Raw genomic sequence first — 26,642 nt, 5'->3', positions numbered from 1 at the left:
ATAGTGATGTTTCAATCTCTCTCTTTCAATTCCTCTCTCTAAAAATCAATCCTATCTAATAAAGAGGGAATATGATAATTGACCCTCACACCATCGCAAAGATGGTGGTGCCCACAGCCAATAAGGAGGGAATATGCTAATTGACTGCCCTACGCTCAAAGATGGTGGTGCCCGCAGCCACAAGATGGCGACACTCAGTCCCCTTAGCCTCTCCAGGGCGGCAGGCACATGGCAAAGCCAGGCCCCACCCCAGGCAGGCCTGACCCTGCTGTGCGTCTCTGGAGTCTCTCAGCCCCCCAGCCACCCAGGGCTGGCCCGAGGAGCAGGCAAGTCTCAGATGTCGGCTGTCCAGCCGCCCAGGGCCTCCCAAGGCTCAGGTAACCAGAGCCGGCCGAGGCTTGCACTGCTGGCAGTGGCAGCAGCAGAGGTGTGATGGGGCATCGCCTTCTCCATATCACCGGGTCACCCCTCACCCCTGAGGGCTCCCAGACTGTGAGAGGGGGCAGGCCGGGATGAGAGACTCCCTGTCCAGCGCATGAATTTTCATGTACCGGGTCTCTAGTTTAAAAAATAAAAAATATATAGCCAGTATATTGGTAGACTAGTAACAGAGGTCTTTCAAAAGCACTAAGCACATGACAGCCAGGATATTTTATCCTAGAGCAAAATATTTTTTTTACCTAAACTTCAAGACATGTTGGAGAGATTAAAAATGGCAGTGGAGTAAGTGGAAACTACATCGACACTCTCCTAGCACCAAACAGGAAATACAACCAAAATACAGAAAAAACACCCTGAAAAATCTACAGAAGACTAACTGATAACCTAGGATGGAAAATGGAGACTGCATGAGAGACTGGTATACAGAGATGGAGACGTGAAAGGGGTGGCCAGGCTCCCACAGACAGCAGCTGAAGGTCCAGAGGGATATCTCTGCTGTAAGGAGTTCCCAGTGAGAACTATGGGCTCTTAAACCCCAAGGTGGGCTCCCCAACCAAGAGCACCAGAACTAAGAAAGATGAGCACATAACACCTGGCTGTAAAAAGCAGTAGGCACCCTCTTAAAGGACCAATTAAAATTTCATGTGTAGCCACTCATCTTGGCTCTGGCAGAAGGAGGAGAGAGTGAATTGGAGCTAGCTGTGTGAGGAAAATCTTGGGTTGGGTGCTCTGGGGTTGGAGCTTAGAGGGCAAACACCCTGGTTTCTTGGGCTAAGTCTTCCCTCACTCTGCAGAGGACATTTTTCTTTGATGAATAGTGCTATCCAGGTGGTTTTGGCCTGGGGGAAAGACAGTTGTCACACCTGTTTGGATGACCCCACCCTGAGGTCAATAGCTTGAGGCTAATCAAGGCTGATAACAGTCAGACTGCAGGCAAAGGTGGATCTCTGGAGACTTTGAGTCTTTGCCCGGGGTTAGGGAAAGCAGATACTGGTGCACATCTTGGTCCTTCCCAAAGGCATCCAGTCCCAACAGAGGGAGCCACAAGCTGTGGATTGCTGACAGACACAAACAGGATACTCGGGGCCAGTCAGAAACAACACCTATCATTGTCCTGCACTACAGGCTTGGAGTCATAGCAGATCTACCTAATGCATAGACACAAACCCAAACAGGCAGCCCAAATGGGGGGACAAAATTTTTTTTTTAAAAAAATGAAAGAACAAGAGAATTCTCCAGAAGAAGAGATAAATGAAAATGAGATAAAAAATTTATCTGATATAGAGTTCAGAATAATGATGGCAAAGATGTTCAACAGCACGGGAAAAGATAGAGTAACTATGAAAAGAGAACAAAAAATGAGAGGAAACAAAGAATGACACAGGACTAATAAAGAACAATAGGAAGGAATAGACAGCAGATTAGGGGAAGCTGAGAATCAGATCAATGAATTAGAAAATAGGGTTGGAAAAATCACTCAATCAGAGAAACAAAAAGGAAAACAATTTAAAAAACATCTGAAGGAGAACCAAGATGGCGGCATAAGGTACAAACCTGTGCGTGCTGCCCCCCACAACAACATTAAAACCACAACTATAAGACAAAACACCTATCATCCAGAACCACGGGAAAGCTGATTGAGTGGAAGTTCTACAACTAGAAGGAAAGAAAAAAGCACATTGAGACTGAGTAGGAGGGGAGAGGCGCCAAGAACAGACATACGGAGGTGCGCGCAAGGCTGCTGCACCTGGGTGCGCGGTTTTTTTCAATGGAAGGGGACAAGCTCTCGAACACACTGAACTCATTTACGACGAGACGCTGGGGTCCCAGGCTCCTACGGGGAGAAACAGGATTGTCTTGCAGCGGGTCGGAAAGCGAAGGTGACTTTCTCACAGAGCTGCTCGCAGGAATCATTGTTGCTGGGGGCGCGCAGCACTCAGGGAGTCGCAGTCAGAGTCACAGGGTCGCTGAGGACACCATTGCTGTTTGCCCCACCCTGGGAACTCTCTGAGACCCCACCCCACTACATCCCCTCCCAAGCTGTGCTTGGCGGCACAAAGGAGGCACCTGCACTTTTGCAGCCTAACAAACTGCAGTGAATCAGAGAGCTCCAAAACTTTCAAACTCCAAACAAAGAGGAGAAATCTGTTGATATTGCTATAGTCCCTGCTGGGTGGACCCACACAGTGGTTGACTTGGAGATCCAGGAGCCAGGGTACTCTGGGTCAGATACTAGATTTCAACTCCTCACATCCATAAGGGACACACTCCAGAAGCAGACTCAGTGCGCACCAAAGCCCCACTGAAGCAAGTCCTGCCCCATAAGGGTGTCTCCAGCACAGCAGTTCTTCTTATAGACACAGCGGGTCCTCGCAGTCAGCCCAAAATGCGAAGACAAAGAAACATGTCACAAATGAAAGAAATGGAGGAAAGCAAACTAATGGAGGACATAGAGTTCAGAACCAGGTTATAAGGCTACTCAAGAATCTTCTATGAACCTCTGAGGAACTTAGTGAGACCTTCAAGGATCTTAATGAGAAAGCCAAAGAAATGGAAAAAGACCAGTAAAAAATTAAACATACACTGCCTGAAATAAAGAATAATATACAGATATCCAACAGCAGACGAGAGGATCCCAAGAATCAAGTCAAATATCTGAAATATGAAGAAGCAAAAAACACCCATCCGGAAAAGCAAAATGAAAAAAAGATCCAAAAAGATGAAGATAGTGTAAGGAGCCCTGGGACAGCTTCAAGTGTACCAACATCTGAATTATCGGGGTGCCAGAAGAAGAGAGAGAGCAAGATACTGAAAGCCTATTTGAAGAAATAATGACAGAAAACTTCCCCCACCTGGTGAAAGAAATAGACTTACAAGTCCAGGAAGCACAGAGATCCCCAAACAAAAGTAATCCAAACAGGACCACACCAAGACACATCATAATTAAAATGCCAAGGGCTAAAGACAAAGAGAGAATCTTAAAAGCAGCAAGAGAAAAACAGTTACTTACCTACAAGGGAATACCCATACGACTGTCAGCTGATTTCTCAACAGAAACTTTGCAGGCCAGAAGGGAGTGGCAAGAAATATTCAAAGTGATGGATGCCAAGAACCTACAACCAAGATTACTTTTTCCAGCAAAGCTATCATTCAGAATTGAAGGTCAGATAAAGAGCTTCACAGATAAGAAAAAGCTAAAGGAGTTCATCATCACCAAACCAGGATTATATGAAATGCTGAAGGATATTCTTTAAGGGATAAATACCACATGATCTCACTCATTTGTGGAATATAATGAACAACATAAACTGATGAACAAGGACTGATCCAGAGAGGGAGAGGCATTGATTGGACTGTCGGGTCCTGGAGGGAAGGTAGGGAGGGTGGGGGTAAGGGGGAGAGATCAACCAAAGGACTTATTTGCAAACATATAGGCCTAACCAATGGACATGGACAACGGGGGGGGGGGGGGGGGAGTGAGGGCATGAGCAGGGGGGGAGGAGTAGGGGATAATGTGGGGATAAGGACACAGATGTAATATCTTAATCAATAAAAAATATATTAAAAATAAAATAAAAAACCATCTGAAATAAAAAAAAATTTTTTTTTTAAAAAGATCCTGAATAGCCACAGCAATCCTGAAAACAACAACAAAGTTGGAGAGATCACAATACCAGATATCAAGCTATATTACAAAGCCACTGGTAGTGGCACAATAACAGACATATAGACCAATGGAAAAGAACAGAGGACCCAGAAATTGATCCAAGCCATTATGCTCAATTAATATTTGACAAAGGAGGCAAGAGCATACAATGGAGTTAACATAGTCTCTTTAATAAATGGTGCTGAGAATATTGGTCAGATACATGAAAAAATATGAAACTAGATCACCATCTTACACCTTACACAAAAATAAACTCAAAATTGTTAAAGGACTTAAATGTAAGATGGGAAACCATAAAAGTCTTAAAAGACTCCATAGGCAGCAAAATATCAGACATATGTCGTAGCAATATCTTTACCAATACAGCTCCAAGGGCAATGGAAACTAGGGAGAAAATAAACAAATGGGACTACATCAAAATAAAAAGCTTCTGCACAGCAAAAGAAACCATCAACAAACAAGAAAGCCCACTGCATGAGAGAACATATTCGCCAATGTTATCAATACTAATAAAAGGGTAATATGCTAATTAGACCGGACGTCTTCTGGATTTCCTTCCTGACAAAGCCAGGGACGTGTCAGCCTGTAAACTGCCTGCAGCCCCTTTCCCAGGACAGCACCGCTCCCCAGTTGGGACTCCCACCCCAATAGGGGGCGTGGCCAGCCTGAAAACCACCCCAGGACCCTCACCAAGACAGGCACTGCCCTCGAGCAGGGATCCTCAACCCAATCGGGGGTGTGGCCAGCCTTCAAACTGCCCCTGGCCCCTCGCCCAGGCCAGCCCCACCCCTCAGTGGGAACCCCAGCCCTGATCAGAGGCATGGACAGCTTGCAAACCACCCCAGGCCCCTGGTCAGGCTGGTCCCACCCCCAGCGAGGACCCCCACCATGATTGGAGGCATGGCCAGCCTGCAAACCACCTGCAGCCCCTTGCCCAAGCCAGCCCCACCTCCAAGCAGGGACCCCAACCCCAATCCAGGGCCCCCTTAAGGGCAGGCCAGCCGGCTCCCACCCACGCACCAGGCCTCTATCCTATATAATAAAAGGATAATGTGCAAATTGACCCTAATGGCAAAAAGACCAGAATGACCGCTGGGCTAGTCACTATGAGGTGCACTGACCACCTCTTGGCCCCTTTCCCCAGCTGGCACACACTGATCACCTGATAGCCACCTGCTTCAGGGGCGGGGCCGGCAAGTGGGAGGGAACTGCCTACTCCTCGGTCCCTTCCCCTGGCCATCAGGTACCAATCCCCCAATGGCGAATGGGAAACTGGGGGTGGGTGGTGGCAGGGGGCAGGGCCAGCTGCGGGCAGCTGGGGAAGATGGCCCTGATCGCAAGCCAGGCTTAGGGACCATACCCGCACATGAATTTCATGCATCGGGCCTCTAGTCCCATATAATAAAAGGGTAATGTGCAAATCGACCAAACGGCAAAACGACTAGTTGCTATGATGTGCACTGACCAGCAGGGGGCACACACTCAACGCAGGGTTAGAAACCGGGCTCATGGCTCACAGCTCACAGCTGTTGAGCGCAGCGGTGGCAGCGCTAAGGATGTCTGACTGACGGCTTAGCCCCGCTCCCCATAAGGAGCGGGCCTAAGCCATCAATCGGACATCCCCCAAGGGCTCTCAGACTATGATAGGGTGCAGGCTGGGCCGAGGGACCACCCCCCCCCCAAGTCCACAAATCTCATGCACCAGGCCTCTAGTCTCAGATAAGGGTTTAATCTCCAAAATTTACAGGGAACTCATACAACTTAACAAAAGGAAGATAAAAAATCCAGTCAAAAAATGGGAAAATGACCTAAATAGACACTTTTCTAAAGAGGACATTCAGAAAGCCAAGAGACATAGGAAATAATGCTCAAAGTCACTAATCATCTGAGAGAAGCAAATCAAAACAACAATGAGGTAGTATCTCACACCTGTCAAAATGGTTATCAACAACAAATTAACAAAGGACAAGTGCTGGAGAGTATATGGAGAAAAAGGAACCCTCGTGCATTGCTGGTGGGAAAACAGACTGGTTCAGCCTCTATAGAAAACAGTATGGAGATTCCTAAAAAAATTAAAAATGGAACTCCCATTTGACCCAGTAATCCCACCTCTGGGAATATATCCCAAGAAACCAGATACACCAATCAGAAAGGACATATGCACCCCTATGTTCATAGCAGCATAATTTACAATAGCTAAGATTTGGAAACAGGCTAAATGCCCATCAGCCGATGAATGGATTAAAAAACTGTGGTACATCTACTATGCTGCTATTATAAAGAAGAAACATTTACCACATGCAACAGCATGCATGGACCTGGAGAGCATTATGCTAAGCGAAATAAAGCCAGTTGGAGATAAATATCACATGAACTCACTCATATGTGGGATACAGTGAACAATATTAACTGATGAACAAAAATAGATCCAGAGACTAAGAAACACTGAACAAACAGTCTAACTTCAGAGAGAAGGTGGAGGAAGGGGGGTGAGAGATTAACCAAAGGAGTTGTATGCATGCATATTAGCATAACCAATGGATACAGACGCTGGGGCAGTGGGGGCTAGCCTGGGGGGAGGGTGTGGTGGGGATGGTCAATAAGGGAAAAAGGAGACATATTTAGTACTTTAAACAATAAAAAAAAAAAGAAACAAAGAGAGAGGACCCAAATAAATAAAATCAGAAATTAAAGCAAAGAAGTAACAACTGACACCACAGACAAACAAAGGATTGTAAGAAAATACTATGAACAACTGTATGCCAACAAGCTGGACAACATGAATGAAATGGACAAATTCCTAGAAAAATACAATCTACCAAAACTGAATAAGAAGAATCAGAACACCTGAATAGGCAAAAAACAACTGATGAAATTAAAGCAGTAATAAAAATAAAAAAAATAAAAGCACTTCCAGAAAACAAAAGCTCGGGTCCAGATGGCTTCACAGTGGAGTTTTACCAAACATTCAAAGAAGAACTAACACCTATAATCCTTAAATTATTTTTTAAAATTAAGAGGAAGAAATACTTCCAAGCTCTTTTTATGAGGCCAGCATTATCCTAATTTTAAGGCCAGCTACTAGTAGACAACTACAAAAAAAAAGAGTATTAGAGGTGAATATCCCTGATGGATATAGATACTAAAATCCCTCAACAAAATGTTAGCAAATCAGATCAAGCAATATATTCAAAAGATCATACACCATGACCAAGTGGGAATCGTTCCAGTGATGCAAGGCTGGTATAATATTCACAAATAAATAAATGTGATACATCACATAAGACAAAAATCACATGATCATATCAATAGAGGTAGAAAAAACATTCAACAAAATCCAACACCCTTTTTATATTAAAATTAGAGCACTCGGGGCGGGGGGCGGTCCTCAGCCCGGCCTGTGCCCTCTCGCAGTCTGGGACCCCGCGGGAGATAATGACCTGCTGGCTTAGGCCTGCTCCCGGGTGGCAGAGGGCAGGCCCAATCTCTAGGTGCAGCCCCTGGTCCGGCTCAGAGCAGGGCTGATTGGGGAGTTGGGGCGCCAACCCTTGTCATGCACAGAGCAGGGCGGATCAGGAGGTTGCAATGCCACCCTCAGTCACACTCAGGGTAAGGCTGATTGGGGGGTTGGGGCACCGCCCCCTATCACACTCAGGCAGGGTCGATGGGGAGGTTGCGGTGCCACTACCTGTCACGCACAGAGCAGGGCCAATAAGGGGGTTGGGGCACTGCCCCCTGTCACGCACAGAGCAGGGCCGATCAGGGGGTTGGGGAGCTCCCCCTGTCACTCACAGAGCAGGGCCCATCAGGGGGTTGGGGAGCTCCCCCTGTCACTCACAGAGCAGGGCCCATCAGGGGGTTGAGGAGCTCCCCCCTGTCACTTACAGAATAGGGCCGATAGGGGAGTTGGGGCACCTCCCCCTGTCACAAACAGAGCAGGGCAGATCAGGGGGATGGGGCACCGCCCTCTATCACCCACAGAGCAGGGCCAATCAGGGGTTGGGGCGCCGCCACTGTCACACTCAGGCCAGGGCCGATGGGGAGGTTATGGCTCTACCCCATCACACACAGAGCAGGGCCCGTGGGGGGCGGGGGGGTTGGGGCACCGCCCTCTATCACCCACAGAGCAGGGCCGATCAGGGGTTTGGGGCGCTGCATCCTGTCACACACAGAGCCGCAGGGCAATCAGGGGGTTGGGGAGCTCCCCCCTATCAGGCACAGAGCAGGGCTGATCAGGGGGTTGGGATGCCTTCCCTGTCACGAACAGAGCAGGGTGGATAGGAAGGTTGTGACCCCGCCCCCTGTCACAAACAGAGCCACAGGGCGATCGGGGGGTTTGGGCGCTGCCCCCTGTCACGCTGATCCCGGTGCTGGGAGGCCTCGTGGCTCCACTGATCCCGGTGCTGGGAGGCATATTACCCTTTTACTATATAGGATAGAGGCCTGGTGCATCGGTGGGTGCTGGCTGGTTTGCCCTGAAGGGGTGTCCCGGATCAGGGTGGTGGTTCCCATTGGGGTGCCTGGCCAGCCTGGATGAAGTGATGATGGCTGTTTGCAGCTGGTAACACCCCCTTCAGGGTGGGGGTCCCCACTGGGGTGCCTGACCAGCCTGGATGAGGGGATAATAGCTGTTTGCAGCTGGTCACACACCCTTTAGGGTGGGGGTCCCCACTGGGGTGCCTGGCTAGTCTGGGTGAGGGGCTGAGGGCTGTTTTCAGGCTGGTGGGTGACTGAAGCTCCCAACCGCTCCTTTTTTTCTTTTTCTTTTTTTTATTCTGGGCCAGCTTTAGCTCTGGCTCCAGCTCTGAGGCCTCTGTTGCTGAAAGCAGGTATCTGGTTTGTTTCGGTTCTATAATTGAAACACAGTATCAACTCCAGCTCTGAGATACTGGCCTGCTGAAAACTGGTTTCTGGGGTTTTGTTTAGCTTCTATATTTGTTACAATGTTTCAAAGTGCAGATTCAGAGGCTGGCAAGGCAGGTGGGGAACGTTGGTTTCCTCTGTCACTGAAGCAAGCATGCCTCATGTTAGGTTCCAGCTGCCTGGCTGCTGGCCGCCATCTCGGCTGGCAGTTAATTTGCATATCACCCTGATTAGCCAATGGGAAGGGTAGCGGTCGTACACTAATTACCATGTTTCTCTTTATTAGATAGGACTAGAGGCCCAGTCACAAATTTGTACACAGGTAAGGTCTGGATGGTCTACCCTGATCTTGGTGTTGAAGGCCAATAGGAGGTGGGGACAGCCAGGGAAAGGGGTCATGGGCATTTGGCAGTCAGCCTTGCCCCCAATCCAGGTGCTGGAGCCAATTGGGGGCCAGGCCAGCTGGGCGGGAGGTGGGCAATTGGGGTCCAGATCAGGCTGGTTGGCTGCTGCAGTGTGTATCATAGCCATTAGTCGTTCTGGTCATTCTGGTCGTTCCGCCATTCTGGTTGCTGGGCTTTTATATATATCAATTCTCAAAAAAATGGGAATAGAGTGATCATATTTCAACATAATAAAAGCCATATATGACAAACATACAGCAAACATCATACCCAATTGAAATAAACTAAAACCATTTCCCCCAAACACAGGAACAAGACAGGGATGTCTGCTTTCACCACTCTTATTCAACATAGTACTGGAAGTCCTAGCCCCAGTGATCAGACAAGAAGAAGAAATGAAATGCATCTATGTGGACAAGGAGGACGTAAAATTGTCATTATCCGCAGGTAACATGATATCTTATACATAAAACCCAAAGACTCCAGCAAAAACCTCCCGGATTTAATAAATAAATTTGCCAATATAGTAGGATACAAAATTAACACCCAGAAATCTATGGCCTTTTTATACAGCATTAATGAACTCTCAGAAATAGAAACTAGACAAATAATCCCATTTCCCATTGTAACAAAGAAATCAAGATACTTAGGAATAAACTTAACCAAAGAAATAAAAGACTTGTACTCTGAAAACTACAGGATGTTGCAAAATGAGATAGAGGAAGATGTTAAAAAGTGGAAGTATATACTGTGTTCATGGACTGCTAGAGTTAACATCATTCTAGAGTCCAAAGCAATCCATAGATTCAATGCAATCCCTATTAAACTACCAACAGCATATTTCACAGATCCAGAACAAATACTCCTAAAATTTAAATGGAACCATAAAAGACCCCAAATAGCCACAGCAATCTTGAGAAAGAAGAACAAAGTTGGAGGGGTCACAATACCAGACATCAAGTTATACTACAAAACGACTGTAATCAAAACTGTCTGGTACTGGCATAATAACAGACATATAGACCAATGGAACAGAACAGAGAACCCAGAAATTGACCTAAGCCATTATGCTCAATTAATATTTGACATAGGAGGCAAGAACACACAATGGAGTCAAGATAATCTCTTCAATTAATAGTGTTGGGAACATTGGACAGATACATGCAAAAAAAAAAATGAAACTAGGCTACCAACTTATACCAAATACAAAAATAAATTAAAAATGGATAAAAGTCATGAAACCATAAGAAACCTAGAAGAAACCATAGGCAGCAGAATCTAAGACATCTCTCATAGCAATATGTTTACCAATACATCTCCTAGGGCAAAGGAAACTAAGGAGAAAATAAACACATTGGACTATACCAAAATAAGAAGCTTCTGCACAGCAAAAGAAACCATCAACAAAATGAAAAGGGAGCCCACTGTATGGGAGAACATATTTAGCAATAACACATTGGATAAAGACTTAATATCCAAAATGTATAAGGAAATCATACAACTTTACAAAAGGAAGACAAACAATACAATAAAAAAATGGGCAAAGGACCTAAATAGACACTTCTCCAAAGTGGACATACGGATGGCCAATAGATATATGAAAAAATGCTCAAAGTCACTGATCATCTAAGAGATGCAAATTAAAATAACAATGAGATATCACCTCACACCTGTCACAAAGGCTACCATCAACAAATCAACAAATGACAAGTGCTGGTGAGGATGTGAGAAAAGGGAACCCTCGTTCACTGCTGGTGGGAATGCAGACTGGTGCAGGCATTATGGAAACAGTATGGAGTTTACTCAAGAAATTAAATATGGAACTGCCATTTGACCCAATGATCCCACTTCTAGGAATATATCCCAAGAAACCAGAAACACCAATCAGAAAGAATATATGCATCCCTATATCAGCACATTTTACAATAGCTAAATCTGGAAACAGCCAAGTGAACATCAGTAGATGAGTGGATAAAAAAGCTTTGGTACATTTACTCCATGGAATACCATGCAGCAGTCAAAAAAAAAAAAAAAAAGAGGATCTCTTACCTTTGAGACAGCATGGGGTGACCTAGAGAGTATTATGTTAAGAGAAATAAGCCAGTCAGAGTCTGACAAGTATCACATTAATAAGGGTATCTAGCTAGCTTAATTAGGTAAACAGAAAGAGAGGAGGTCTGTGTAAAGTTTGTTCCCCCACTTCCCGTGTGGTTCAGGGTTCAGGATCTGGAAGAGGAGCCACACACAAATAAAAGAGAAGAGACAAGAGATAATTTGGAAATACTGGGGGGCCAGGCGGACAAGTCCAAGTCAAGAGGAAAGACTTCCACTGGTGCTCAGGCCTCACCAACCTTTTATTGGTTTGGGATACACCCATAGCCCTTAGGCAGGCAATTTCCAGTAACAGGCAGACTAGCCCATCAGCAAGGATTTACATAATAGTAAATGAGGAAGTTGCTTCAGCTACCATTGTCTGGACTGATAGTGGGTACACAGCCCTGACCATTGCCAGAGCTCAAGGGTTGCCAGCCTTCCGGGATCCTTGTCCACACCTCTCTGCTAGTGAAGACAATGAATGACTTCCTGCAGGGGTCCAGAGAGGATAGAGGCATCTTGGCCTGAACAATTAAAACAGCCATAAACCAAGGACATTAGCAAATGGTTAAAAAAAAAAACCAAAACAACAACAACACCCTAATAAGAGAAAACAGAAAGGGAGAGGGAAAGGAAGAAAGGAAAAAAGGTCTGTTGTATTCCCTAAGCTGAGAAGCCAGCAGTTTCAGTCTCAATGTTTGGCAGGATAAGGTTTCTAGGTACCATAAGGTAGGTCAAAGTAACTCCAACTTGAACAGATAAGATGAATATGTGAAGGACAAAGAAAAGACACAGAATATCAGGAAAAAGGAAACATTGTCACCTAGTACAGAGGAATGTTGCAAAATAAGGGGAAAGAAGGAGTGGGGGCACCATGCGGGCTTTGGCCCTTGCAGAGTGACCAATGAGGAAAGCACAGGGGTCCTAAGTTGGGGAAGAGTCCAATTAAAAAGTGTCATGAGGAGACAAAGAACTACAGCTTTTATAATGCCTCAAGACAAAGAAAGCAGTGGCCAACCTCCTTAGGAGAGACAGAGTCTTGGAAAGCTTAAAATTAGGAGTTTTAGATATAGTATCTATTTGCAATCAAGTTCTTCTGCTTGCAATAAAGTTTCTGTACTTCTCACCTACTACCTTTTGTCTATGGCTTCATTTTTTGAATCCATCTGGACAAGAACCCAGGAAAAAAAATCACTCTTACATTCTGCTCAATTAAAAAAAAACTCGACTCAACATGATCTCACTCATATGTGGAAGTAAAATAATAAGTAATGAGTAAAATAAACTGATGAACAAAATTGATCCAGAGACATAAATGCATAGAACAGAATTCAGAATCTAAGAGGGAAGGTGTGGAAGGGTGGGTGGGTAGGAAGAGATTATCCAAAGAACTTGTATGCATATATGCATGACCCACGAACACAGGCAATAGGGTGGTGAAGTCCTGGGGCGAAGGGTGGGAGTGAACTAGAAGGGATCAATGGGGGGAAAAGAGGATATATGTTATACTTTCAACAATAAAAATTTAATTAAAAAAAAGAAATTAAAAAAAGGCATCTAATTTATTTTCTAATGAATACAAGTATTATTTATTTACTAGCAGCCTGGTGCATGGATTAATGCACCTGTGGGGTCTCTCGACCTGGCCTTTACCCTCTTGCAATCTGGGACCCCTAGGCGGATGCCAGAGGCCCAGTGCACGGATTTGGCCCGATCCCCACAGGCCACACTGAGGGACCCCACAGGTGCACGAATCCATGTACCAAGCCTCTAGTATGCATATAAGATCTTTGTTTAATCTCTTCCTGCCCTCCCCCCTTCTCGCTGAGATTAATCAGTCTGTTCCATGTTTCCATGCCAGTGCATTGAGCATCTGCCCCTGGTGGTTAATGTGTGTCATAGTTACTGGTCAAACATAGAACAGCCGAACAGTCGCTTAGGCTTTTATATATATACTAGAGGTTCAGTGCACAAAAATTTGTGCACTCGGGGGGGGGGGGGTAGTGGGAGTCCCTCAGCCCAGCCTGTGCCCTCTTGCAGTCTGGGACCCCTTGGGGGATGTCCACCTGCTGGCTTAGGCCTGCTCCCTGGGGGAATGGGCCCAAGCTGGCAGTCAGACATCCCTCTGGAAGCCCAGGAGCCCGCAGAGGATGTCCACTTGCCAGCGGGGAGCAGGCCTATGCTGCAGTCAGACATCCTTAGCACTGCTGAGGAGGCAGGAGAGGCTCCCACCACCACTGCTGTACTGGCAGCCATCAGCCTGGCTGTGGCTCAGCAGAGCTCCCCCTTGTGGGAGCACACTGACAGATAGTTACACAGGTATTTCTATTGTGGTAAGTCATTAAGCTGTACATTTGTATCTTGTATGCTTTTCTGGATGGATGCTTTATTTTACTATAAAAATTTTAATATTAAACAAAAATTGTGGAGTGAAAAGATGAGCAGTTGTGACTATATACACATTTTTTAAACCTCTTCATAACAAAACTTATATTAAAAGCAACAAAATGAGAATTCTGTTATTCCTGGCCCGTGTGGCTTAGTTAGTTGGGTGTCATCCCATGCACCAAGAGGTCAAAGGTTCAATTCCTGGTCAGAGCATATGTCCAGGTTATGGGCCCGACTTCCCAGTAGGAGGCAGCCGATTGATGTTTCTATCTCTCTCTCCTTCTACCTTCCTCTAAATAAATAGATAGATGATAGATAGATAGATAGATAGATAGATAGATAGATAGATAGATAGATTAAAAGTAAAAGATACAGTGGTGCCGGGGTCCAACCCCAGCAGGTCCAGGGGTCCCCAAAGGTGTGGACGGAGTCGGCGAAGAGGGAATGACACGGAGACAGTGTTCAGTTGATCATCAGCCTAGCCAGGATCTCCAGCCAGGATCTCCAGCCAAGTTCTGCCTGGATCTCCAGAGAGGTTCTGTGTCCATGTTCTCTTGCTAGGTTCTCCAGTCAGGTTCAGTCACCAGGTTCTAGTCAGGCTCTCTTACCAACCTCTGCAGTCAGGTTCAGTCCAGGATCCCTTGCCATGTTCTCTCCAGCGAAGCTCCTCCATCTCCAGGTTCCGCGTAGGTTCTGTCTTCTGAGTTCTGTGTGTTGTTGTCTTGTTGCATCTGTATTTATACCAGTTGATTCAATCCTATCAGTCTCTATTACAAAGGTTAGGGCGTTTCTTATCTCCATTCCAGGGAGTAAAGATTATGTAGCTTAGGCATGATTCTTCGTAGTTAAAGTGATTAATTACCCGCCTGGCACTTAGTTGAGGGGTTTTATTCCCTCCCTAACTTCAGGGGAAAATCCCTACCTGGGGAAACAACCTTCCTCAGAGAGGAGACCTTGGTTAAAACACATAGTGCCAAGAAGGTGAGCAAACATTTTAAGAACAGTATGCCATATATGCCAGGTCCTTTGAAACAGCAAGGATGGACCGGCTCCCGGCACAGTGGGGCCTTGACTTACGAGTTTAATTTGTTCCAAGACCGAGCTTGTTCAGGAGCTTGTTAAGGAGCTCGTTAACTCAAATTACTCTATCAACTCAATGCAAAAAATCAGCTGAGAGACAGCTGGTATCTCAAAAAACTCGTTAGTCGGGACACTCGTAAGTCAAGGCCCCACTGTATTACAGAAACCTAAATGAATAGTTTTCTGTACTCATTGAATACAAGAATATAAAAATATATTCAAAGAATAAAAACATAAGCCAATGCATTAAAAATTAATAATGTAACTACAATTTATTTCTTTATTTTTATAGTTCAATTTTTAAAGATTTTATTTTTATTCTTTTTTCTCTTTTTTGATTTATTTTTATTTTTTTAATTATTTATTGTTGAAAGTTTTACATATGTCTCCTTTTTTCCCCATTGACTTCTCCGGGCCCATTTCCATCTCCCAGCACATGTATGTAACTAATATTTAGAAAATGCTAATGAAACTCCAAATTTATGACTTATTAAGTTAAATTAACCACTACTGTTAGGGTAAAGATTTTCTTCACTGAGGTCACTCAAAATAGATACATATTTTTAAAAGGCTGTCTGATGTATTTCAAGCAATTTGCTTTCCTGAGAATGTATTTCAAAAAATATAATAATTTCAAAAATTACATGTAAAATAATTCTTACCTTGCTTGAGAATTTTGGGGATCTACATTTAACAAGGCTGTAAAATCATGTATGGCTGCATTCCAGTTTTCATTTTCATAGTAAAACATTCCACGCTTCAATAATGCAGCTATTCTTTTGGGATCATAAAAAATGCACTGCATGGGGAGGGGTGTCAGGTTGGAGGGGAGAAACAGAAACAAATCACATAATGGGGAAAGGACAAACAAGAAAAATATATAACCCCATAGAAATTAAATGGGCTACAGCCACATTTTAAACTTCAGATTATATAAAAGCAAAGTACTGCAGATGCAAAAATTTTTAGATTTGCATTTAAAAACCACGTCTTTAAGGAAATTCACTTATCATCGAGTTCTAGAAAGAGGAGGTTTTCTGAAAGAGAACTAAAATGGCATGTACAAGCAACCAAGGCTTCACCCCACTGAAATTTTTACAGATAAAATTTCATAAGTGAATTGTTCACTTAGTGTTATATTGGCTCTATCAATTTTACCCCAATATATTCTCAGCATTTTATCCCAATTAAAGATAATACATATTAGACTGTCTACATATTAGACTGAATAGACCAAGGCTGATTCTATCAAATAAAATATGGATTAATCTAATCCCTAAAATGGTAAAAGCAAATGAATTGGTATTGGCATGATTTATTCATTTCATATTGACATATAGACAATAGAGTAAACAGACTAAATCATTGTATACTCAGTTATAAAGCTCCTCACCATTGATACTAGGGGTGAGGGTGGGGAGAAGTATAAAAATTATCAAGTAATAATAATAATAATTATTGTTATTATTTTTAAAATAGGGAAACAAAAAAACCTAAAGATATTGAAGTTTGTTTGGCCTAATGTTACTTCATTAGTCAATTTTTAAATTCTTGGTGCCAGATGGAAGAAATGAATAAAATAGGTAATCTAATGATTTCAATATCTTCAAAAGAAAATAGTATTGAAAAGATTTTATTTAAGACCAGAGGTTATCAAACTTATAATCTCTTGAAGCAAAAATAATGTCAAGTGTATGACTAACCATCAAGGATTAAGAAACATGGCAGTTGGGAAAGTGAAAAGATAAATTATGTAAATAACTTCTAAATTCACAACTGTACTAAGAACTAAGAATTTAGAGTTAAAAGTCAGGAAATCAAGGTTAAAAATATTCTGCAATCAGAGGAATATTTTGCCTGATTATATAGAGTCTCAATGTACAATTCAGCCAAAAGTTCACTTCTTGAAGGGAATTCCCTGATATCCCATACCAAATATAAATTACTCCCCCATCTTTTTTATTTTCTTAATAGGAGTTATCATAATTTGTAATTATATATTTACCTATGTATTTATTTCTTTAATGTCTGTCCTGTAAACTATAGGCTCCATATAAGCAAGAAGCATGTCTATTTTATTCATGAAGTTTTATTCACTACATTATAGAATGCCTTAGTCAATAAATATTTGTTTGTGAATGAATGAGTGAGCAATAAGCACAGCTTCTTTAGAAGCAGATGGTTTTATGACAGAAGAGAATCAGCTGTGTCTCAAGAGTTAAGTGGAATGGTTTCCTCTGTTGTTTAAAGGGAAGAAGCAATTTTCAAAGGTTTCCTGGAAAAGTCAAACCCCCCTCAGGATTGACTCAAATCTCCAAAATCCAACTCTTTGATTGAATCTATTCATTCACTAATAATAATAGTTTTAAATATTATTTGACACTAGAGGCCCGGTGCACAAAAATTTGTGCACTCGGGGGGGGAGGGGGGGTCCCTCAGCCTGGCCTGTGCCCTCTTGCAGTCTAGGACCCCTCGGGAGATAACGACCTGCTGGCTTAGGCCTGCTCCCGGGTGGCAGAGGGCAGGCCCAATCCCTAGGTGCAGCCCCTGGTCGGGCTCAGAGCAGGGCCGATTGGGGAGTTGGGGCGCCGCCCCCTGTCACACTCAAGGCAGGGTCGATGGGGAGGTTGTGGAGCAACCCCCTGTCACACACAGAGCAGGGCCCATCAGGGGGTTGGGGTGCTGCCCTCTATCACCCACAGAGCAGGGCGGATCAGGGGGTTGGGGCGCCGCCACTCTCACACTCAGGGCAGGGCTGATGGGGAGGTTATGGCTCTACCCCGTCACACACAGAGCAGGGCCCGTGGGGGGGGGAGCTCCCCCCTATCAGGCACAGAGCAGGGCCGATAGGGAGGTTGTGGCCCTGCCCCCTGTCACACACAGAGCCGCAGGGCGATCAGGGGGTTTGGGCGCTGCCCCCTGTCACGCTGATCCCGGTGCCGGGAGGCATATTACCCTTTTACTATATAGGGTAGAGGCCTGGTGCACGGGTGGGGCCAGCTGGTTTGCCCTGAAGGGTGTCCTGGATCAGGGTGGGGGTCCCCACTGGGGTGCCTGGCCAGTCTGGGTGAGGGGCTGAGGGCTGTTTTCAGGCTGGGGGTGACTGAACTCCCAAACGCTCCTTTTTTCCTTTTTTTCCTTTTTTTTTTTTTAATTCTGGGCCAGCTTTAGCTTGAGGCTTGGCTCCAGCTCTTAGGCCTCCGGCTGAAAGTAGGTTTCTGGCCTTTGCTTACAATGTTGCCAATCTGCTGGCTGAAGTTGGGCGTATTTGTTACAATGTTTCTTAAACTGCCAGCTCAGAGGCAGCGGCAGGCGGGGAACGTTGGTTTCCTCCGTCACTGAGGCAACCAAGCCTCATGTTAGTTTCAAGCTGCCTGGCTGCCGGCCGCCATCTTGGCTGACAGTTAATTTGCATATCTCACTGATTAGCCAATGAAAAGGGTATCGGTCGTACGCCAATTACTATGTTTCTCTTTTATTAGATAGGATAGTAGTAATATCAATTCCATAATGAATGCCTTGGGTCCTAACCTGTAATAAATAATTTTGATTATACAACACTTTGCTATAATATTAGGACGAGAATATCATAAACTAAAATATATAAATAACTAGGGGCCCAGTGCACGAAATTCGTGCACTGGGTGGGGGGGGGGGAGTGTCCCTCAGCCCAGCCTGCCCCCTCTCACATACTGGGAGCCCTCAGGCGTTGACCCCCATCGCCCTCCAATCGCAGGATCGGCCCCTTGCCCAGGCCTGATGCCTCTGGCCTAGGCATCCGGCCCGGGCAGCAGGGACCCGCAGTGGCAGTGGCCCCACGATTGTGGGCTTCGCTTTAGGCCCAGGCAAGGGGCCCCTAGCTCCCGGGACTGCCAGCTTCGACAGTGCTCAGCTCCCATCGCTGGCTCCACCCCACTTCCTGCTATCACTGGCCAGGGCGGAAAAGGCACCTGATTCTCCAATCATGGCTGGGGGGCAGGGCAAAGGCGGCCCCAGGGCCGCCTTTGCCCTGCCCCCCAGCTCTTAGCTCCCCCCTGGGTTTCTGATCACTGTCAGTGGCAGGGGGCTTCTTCCTGCTTTCCCTTTCGCCTCCCTGCATTGTGCCTACATATGCAAATTAACCGCCATCTTGTTGGCAGTTAACTGCCAATCTTGGCAGTTAATTTGCATATAGCCCTGATTAGCCAATGAAAAGGGTATCGTCGTACACCAATTACCATTTTTCTCTTTTATTTGTGTTGATGGCAGCATTATATGTGATACAACTTACTGTAGAAAAGTCATCCATGGCCAGGAATTTGTTTGTTAATTCATACATCTCACCCCTCCTGAAATATATATCAGCATCCCTGGGCTTCAACTTGATTGCCTTGGTGTAATTTAGAATTGCCAGAGTAACTTCTTTTCTTTTCCTGAAAATTTCTGCCTTTGACAAATATGCCTCTAAAGAAAATATAAAAGGCACAATTTAGTGGTACAGTCCTTTTAAAGGAAAAATTTTTAAGATTAACCCCTCTTTCTCCAAAACTCCAGTCTTAGAATATTATACTTTCTTAACCATTTATGGCAAGGATTTTGTGGGGGTGTTCCCCACCCCCAACAATAAAAAATTTGTTCTTAAAGTCTGTATAAATAATCATTTATGGTTGAAAGCATTTTCAATTTCAATTTAAAGTAACAGAAATTAACTATTTCTTTTTTGAATGTCTGGAATATTTCATAATCTTTTAGTGTTTGTAGTAAAAGATTTTGATGGCACAAAATTTTATGCAGTTTTAAGCTCATGATACATTCCAGGGATATGTGGTGGACGCTGGGATACAAAGATGAGTATAACATTTTCTCATTCCCAAAAAGTTTCATGGGCAGTAGTTTGAGTTGGTTAGAATATGTTACAGAAGGTCAAATGTGTAGATTTCATCCAATCAAAAAGTCTTAGGAACACTACAATCTAATTCAGAGATTTGTGGTTAAGAAAAGACTTGTGACTCACTCCTATAGCTAACAATTTTTAAAGACATATTTTTCTCTTGGGAAAAACAGTAAGTAACCAATTTATTGTAATGTATACCAAAAACTTCACATTTCAAACCATTATTTTGAAAATAATGTAGGATCATATGAGTCTTAAATTTATGTCAGTAGTAAATTCAACTTAGGAGTGTCACAACCTGTTCGGAGACCTGGGTCTATTGATTTATGTATCTTTATAGTACCATTAAATGACCACAGATTTGGTAAAGATATAATTAGTATAACTGTCTGCACAGACAACCCACCTGCATTATTTTTATTGTATTTAGTTATATAATTCAGATCATCCAAAGCTTCATTAAATTTGTCTTGGAAAAGATAAATGAGATGTCGGTGCCAATAGGCATTGAGAAACAATGGTTCCAAGAATATAGCCTAGAAAATATATGTATAAATTCAATTAAAGTTGATTTACTGAAGGAAAATATACTATGATTTCAAGCACTATTGATCCCAATGGCTTTGTATGTGTATGATATAAAATAGTACCTCCCAATCTGACAAATAAGATCTAGTGCTTTTGATATTTATTATTTGAAAATGTCAATAAATATAATTTTACAATCTTAAAGGTACACTACAAATTAATTGTTTAAAATTTTAGTAAAAATTACTATATAGTTATATGCAAGTTTAAATTGTTAACATTGTTATTTTGATTAAATAAAACTTACTTCCTGTAGATCATCCATGGCACTCTGTAACTTCCCCAGTTTCCTATACAGAGCACCACGCCTACAATATGAAAATGCAGAATATGTTGTCTTGTTATTTATTTCTTCAGTCAACATCTTCACTTCAGATTCATAATGTTTAATGACTTCTGGAGGAAGATCACACTTCAAAGAATCATTCAGTTCTAGTTTTGGTGGTCCTTTCTCTTTGACAGGCACATCTTTCTGAACAATTATTTTAACAACTTTTGCTATTCTGGTTGTCTTCTGAGGTTTTTTCTTAGAGAATATATCAAGAATCCATGTTCGAAAGTCACTATCTTTTGGAATTCCTCCCTTACTTTCAGCAAATTTGTCAAAATTTAAATATGCAGGCAAGCTGGGGCACCGAAATTGACGGTCATATAAAGGAAGGTTGAGCAAATATTTCTTCTGTTCTGGAAGCATTCCATGAGACATTGACCTAGGTTTTAAAGAGTAATCTTTTTAATCTACAGAAATATAATTACTTTTATAATCAATAAATCAACTCAACCACAAACAAAATTACCATCTGTTGTTCACCAAAGTCACCCAGAGACTTGTTAAACACTGATTTCTGGTGTATTAGCTGGATTTGGTGGTCACAATTACCAAAATAAACCACAGGGACAGAACAGTAATCACAGGATTTTAACTCGCAACGATCTGTGGCAATAACTAAATGAGATAGATGGGCAGCCCACTGAGGTGTTCTTTTATTTATTATTTATCTAAGAAGATCTAGAAGGTTTTCACCTCTAGGTGAAACTTCTTACCCAACTTTCAGACCTAAGCCAGGTCACAGACCAAAGCCTCTTAACCTGACAGGGAGGCCAGGCCCCATTGAAGAAGGATCTTGCTATGTGGCCAAATTATTCAGGGTGTCCCAAAAAATGTATACACTTTAACGACTAATAACTCAATTTTGAAAATGAAATGTATTTTAATAAACACTGTCTTTTTAATTATTCAAGTGTGCAGACACATTTTTGGGACACCCTATAGTTAATGACTTATTCCCCCAAAGCTTCCAAAGATCTTGGAAAGAGTAAATACCCAACCCTTCTGGGACTTATTAGATACGGGCTCTAAAACTTATGCTGATCTACAGATACCCACTATAAATGCCACTGAAATCCATCAATGAAATTAGGGAATTCTGAAGACCAAGTGGTAGAAAGAACCTTGGCCTGAAACCACCTAACAGTGGATCTAATGAGACATGGAACCATCCTGTGATAATTCCCCTAGTCCTAGAATGTGTAGTGGCAATAAATCAATTAATAACTACATAAGCTGTACACTGAGGGAGATAATGATAATAAAGGTTAAATGGAAATCTCTGGAACTAACCCATTCCATCCCATATTGTCCACCAACATAATATACTAAAAGCAATACTTGACCATTAGGAAAATTACAGATTAATGGTACTTAGGAATATAAGTCATCTCCTCCTTGTAGAAAATAAATCTGCCTGTCTTGTATAGTGAAGCAAGACAGACCAAGAAAACCAGGATTGCAACCACAGATTCACTTTCAGGACGAGGTCAAGTTTGGAAGTGCTAGCCAAGTTTGGGAGCTAGCCAAGAATGAGTGTGATTAAACAAGCTTAAAGAGCTGATATAAAATGGTAAGAAAGGTATTTCTGTGTTAACCAAGTTAAGGTTAGTGAAAGAAAGATCTCAACCTATAAAAATGAAAAATTTTTGAAGTTGCTTCATAAATTTGTTTTAAAATAACAATTATTTCATACTATAATTCTGTGGTAATTTAATGTAAGATTTTTTTAAAAAAATAAAGTAGGAAAGCTCTACCAATGTATTATCTTAGATCAATATTCCCATAGTTTGTTTTATTGCCTCTACCTCTGCCTATACAAATTTCAAATTTAGTTATTAAAAAGCAAATAAATCTCTTTATTTTTAAAAAATACATTTTTATTGATTTCAGAGAGGAAAGGAGAGGATGAGAGAGATAGAAACATCAGTGATGAGAGAGAACTATTAATCAGCTCTCTCCTGCATCGTCCCCAATGTGGGATCGAGCCCACAACATGAGTATGTGTCCTGATCGGAAATTGAACCATGACATCAACTACTAAGCCTGCAGTTGGGCAAAAAGCAAATAAATCTCTTTACATGTTAAACTTTATAATCAAAACTAGAGGCCTGTTACACAAGAAGATTCGTGCAATAGGCCTTCCCTTCCCCGGGCTGCCGGCACCAGTTTTCCTCCAGCACCCGGGACCAAGGCCTTCGCTCCAGCCAGAGCTGCCTTCAAGCCTTCGCTGCTCCCGCCGGAGCCACTAGAGTCTTTGCTCTGCCGCTTCGCGACTAGGTATGCAAATTAACCGCCATCTTTGTTGGCAGTTAATTTGCATACCTCGCTGATTAGCCAATGGGAGGTGTAGCGAAGGTATGGTCAATTACCATGTTTGTCTATTATTAGATAGGATGACAAAGGACCAGGAAGCAGGAAAACATCCCACCATAGCAGTGCTGAATCTGCTATTATCCTTTATATACTAATAGATAGAAATCACTTCAGTGCACAGCCAAAGTACAGGTGCACAGCCAAAATGGTGCTGTGTAGTATTCTTTCTAGGATGGTGAAATTCATAATACTTTGAAAAGAGAAAATGTATCAAAAATGTATGAGCAATCTTCTGATTCAGATCCAAAACATTTGTCAACATAGATAAACCTACCTAAAGTCTTCTAAAAATGATCTAACAAAAAACCTTCCAGATATATTTGTTGCAGGGGAAACAAACTGTAGTGCACAGAGAACTTGGTACTTGAATGGCATTCTCCACTAAGGTTGATCTCTAGCTTACACCTACATAGGATTATTCCCAGTCTCAGTCTTCTAAAGGACAATAAGTTACCACACTAACATATAATGAACCCTTTTCAGAATTAGCAATTATTTATAAAGTGAACAACACATTTGTGACTCTCTTATCATCAGGAAAGTCTTTACTTTTCAAAAGGGCATAAGTTTAATGAAGTATTTATTGCAACTTGGGGATACTGAAAGAGAACAAAGCCCACAGCTTTTTGGAAACTATTTTGACAATGCCTGGGTCATAAGAAAGTTATGTCCTGAACACTTAAGTATGAACATACCTGGACTTTCAGTTGTTGTTAATTTAGGTCCCTCCGTATTTCTAAACATGATACTATTACTTCCAAGGTGCAAGAAAAATTATTTGTGTTGATCTCTGAATTAGGGCTCATAACATACAAAAAACAATTTGTCTATCTGGATTTATTACTCAATTCAATAGTTTAAAATTTTTTTAAATATTCAACTTCAGCAATCTATTTTGGCTTTTGAATGGGTGGTATTTGTTTGGAGCAGTGGTTGGGTTTTGGTCCTAACTAACTTTGGAAAAATAACAGATTTTATTTTTTCTACTAAAAGATTTCATTTAGGAGGAGAGCCAAGATGGCGGCATGGGTTGGCGCCGGAGTTTGCTGCTTTGAACAACTACTTCAAGGGTGTAACCAAAGAATGGAGGGGACATCACCCAGAACCACAGGAACGCTGGCTGAGTGGAAGTCCTACAGCTAGGAGGAAAGAGAGACGCACACGGACACTCAGAGGAGGCGCAGTGCTGGAGTCAAATTCTGAGGTGCGGAGTGCGCGGAGCGGGCAGGCGGCGGAGGGCGCGGTTGGCGTTTTCAATCGGGAGGGAGTCGCAGACTCTGAGCACCAGATCCGGGCGAGTCTTTGGGGACCCAGACTCAAGCGGGAGAGGCGGGACTGTCTGGCTTCGGTCAGAGCGAGTGCAGCTTTCTCTCCGAGCTTTGCAGCGGGTGCTGCGGAGCCCCTGGGGACAGGACTGAGAGCCGCCATAACTGCTCTCTCCGGCCCACCCTGTTGATCCTGTTTGACCCGCCCCGCCCAAGCCCTGCACAGAGGCATTTGCCGGATAGCCTCAGGCAAAGGCTAGATTAGCACCTCCCTAGAGGACAGAAGTTCTCTCACTACTGACACAGCTGATTCTCATAGCCACTTGGCCTGGAGGTCAAACCCTCCCTGGAATTAGCTACAACAATCAAGATTTATCTATAAGACTGCGAACAAAGACCACTAGGGGGTGCACCAAGGAAGCATAACAAAATGCGGAGACAAAGAAACAGGACAAAATTGTCAATGGAAGAAATAGAGTTCAGAACCACACTTTTAAGGTCTCTCAAGAACTGTTTAGAAGCTGCCGATAAACTTAATGAGCTCTACACGAAAACTAATAAGACCCTCGATCTTATATTGGGGAACCAACTAGAAATTAAGCATACACGGACTGAAATAACGAATATTATACAGACTCCCGACAGCAGACCAGAGGAGCGCAAGAATCAAGTCAATGATTTGAAATGCGAGGAAGCAAAAAACATCCAACCAGAAAAGCAAAATAAAAAAAGAATCCAAAAATGCGAGGATAGTGTAAGGAGCCTCTGGGACAGCTTCAAGCGTACCAACATCAGAATTATAGGGGTGCCAGAAGATGAGAGAGTCCAAGATATTGAAAACCTATTTGAAGAAATAATGACAGAAAACTTCCCCCACCTGGTGAAAGAAATGGACTTACAGGTCCAAGAAGCACGGAGAACCCCAAACAAAAGGAATCCAAAGAGGACCACACCAAGACACATCATCATTAAAATGCCAAGAGCAAAAGATAAAGAGAGAATCTTAAAAACAGCAAGAGAAAGAAACTCAGTTACCTACAAGGGAATACCCATATGACTGTCAGCTGATTTCTCAACAGAAACTTTGCAGGCCAGAAGGGAGTGGCAAGAAATATTCAAAGTGATGAATAGCAAGAACCTACAACCAAGATTACTTTATCCAGCAAAGCTATCATTCAGAATTGAAGGTCAGATAAAGAGCTTCACAGATAAGGAAAAGCTAAAGGAGTTCATCACCACCAAACCAGGATTATATGAAATGCTGAAAGGTATCCTTTAAGAAGAGGAAGAGGAAGAAAAAGGTAAAGATACAAATTATGAACAACAAATATGCATCTATCAACAAGTGAATCTAAGAATCAAGTGAATAAATAATCTGATGAACAGAATGAACTGTTGATTATAATAGAATCAGGGACATAGAAAGGGAATGGACTGACTATTCTTGGGGGGGAAAGGGGTGTGGGAGATGTGGGAAGAGACTGGACAAAAATAGTGCACCTATGGATGAGGACAGTGGGTGGGGAGTGAGGGCGGAGGGTGGGGCAGGAACTGGGAGGAGGGGAGTTATGGGGGGAAAAAAAAGGAACAAATGTAATAATCTGAACAATAAAGATTTAATTAAAAAAAAAAAAAAGATTTCATTTAGCCATCAAATTGATTTAGTCTTACTTCATGCCCTTATATCAGCCCCACATTCAATGAGTGTGTTAATAAAGTTAAATCCAAAACCACAATGCATTTCTTAAATATAATAATTATTGATTAAACAAAACCTGCTTAGAGTTTTTGGAGGCTTGGATAACTCAGCCAACACAATTGAAAGTTTAGAGAATTTCAATGCTTTCTTCCATTTCATCTTCTTTTTCTTGGGGTAAACAATGTAACTAATGCCAGCTTTTCTAGATGCTTCAATGAGAGAAACAGACAGATTTCTCAGACTGTGACTGTCCTCCATGGTATCTAAGATGTTATCTATATTTTCTTTCACAGTGATGGTTTCCTCAGTTTCATTTTGCTCAAGCTTCTGACGACGCTCCATCTCCTTAGCTTTCTGAAACAGAACCTCTTTTATATTGCTTTCCATGTCATTCTTAACCTCTAATGGAGCTTTGGTAGTCTCCTTAATCAATTCAACTGCAGAATTTGTTCTCTTCTTAATGAGGAAACAAAGAGGCAGAAAAAAATAAAATCAATTTAGTTGATGTACATTTAAAATTAATTTAATTACAATTACTATTAATGTAGTTTGGTCACTATTGAAAAAAATTTTAAA

General features: G+C 42.8%; 1 protein-coding gene across 1 annotated transcript in view; it reads right to left on the bottom strand.

The window, feature by feature from the left end:
• Positions 1 to 19,150: 19,150 nt before the first annotated feature.
• Positions 19,151 to 26,642, bottom strand: part of LOC132230269 (uncharacterized) — a 180,485-nt gene continuing 172,993 nt past the window's right edge. The window contains exons 10-12 of the mRNA XM_059687509.1: positions 26,143 to 26,522; positions 20,646 to 21,108; positions 19,151 to 19,378 (exon numbers count right to left, since the gene is read on the bottom strand). Coding sequence (XP_059543492.1) covers positions 19,151 to 19,378; positions 20,646 to 21,108; positions 26,143 to 26,522 — 1,071 coding nt within the window. The remainder of the gene's footprint in view (positions 19,379 to 20,645; positions 21,109 to 26,142; positions 26,523 to 26,642) is intronic.

This window comes from Myotis daubentonii, chromosome 1, assembly GCF_963259705.1.
Source record: "Myotis daubentonii chromosome 1, mMyoDau2.1, whole genome shotgun sequence".
In the NCBI taxonomy this organism is placed as follows: domain Eukaryota; kingdom Metazoa; phylum Chordata; class Mammalia; order Chiroptera; family Vespertilionidae; genus Myotis; species Myotis daubentonii.
This window is presented reverse-complemented; position numbering and strand designations above follow the sequence as displayed.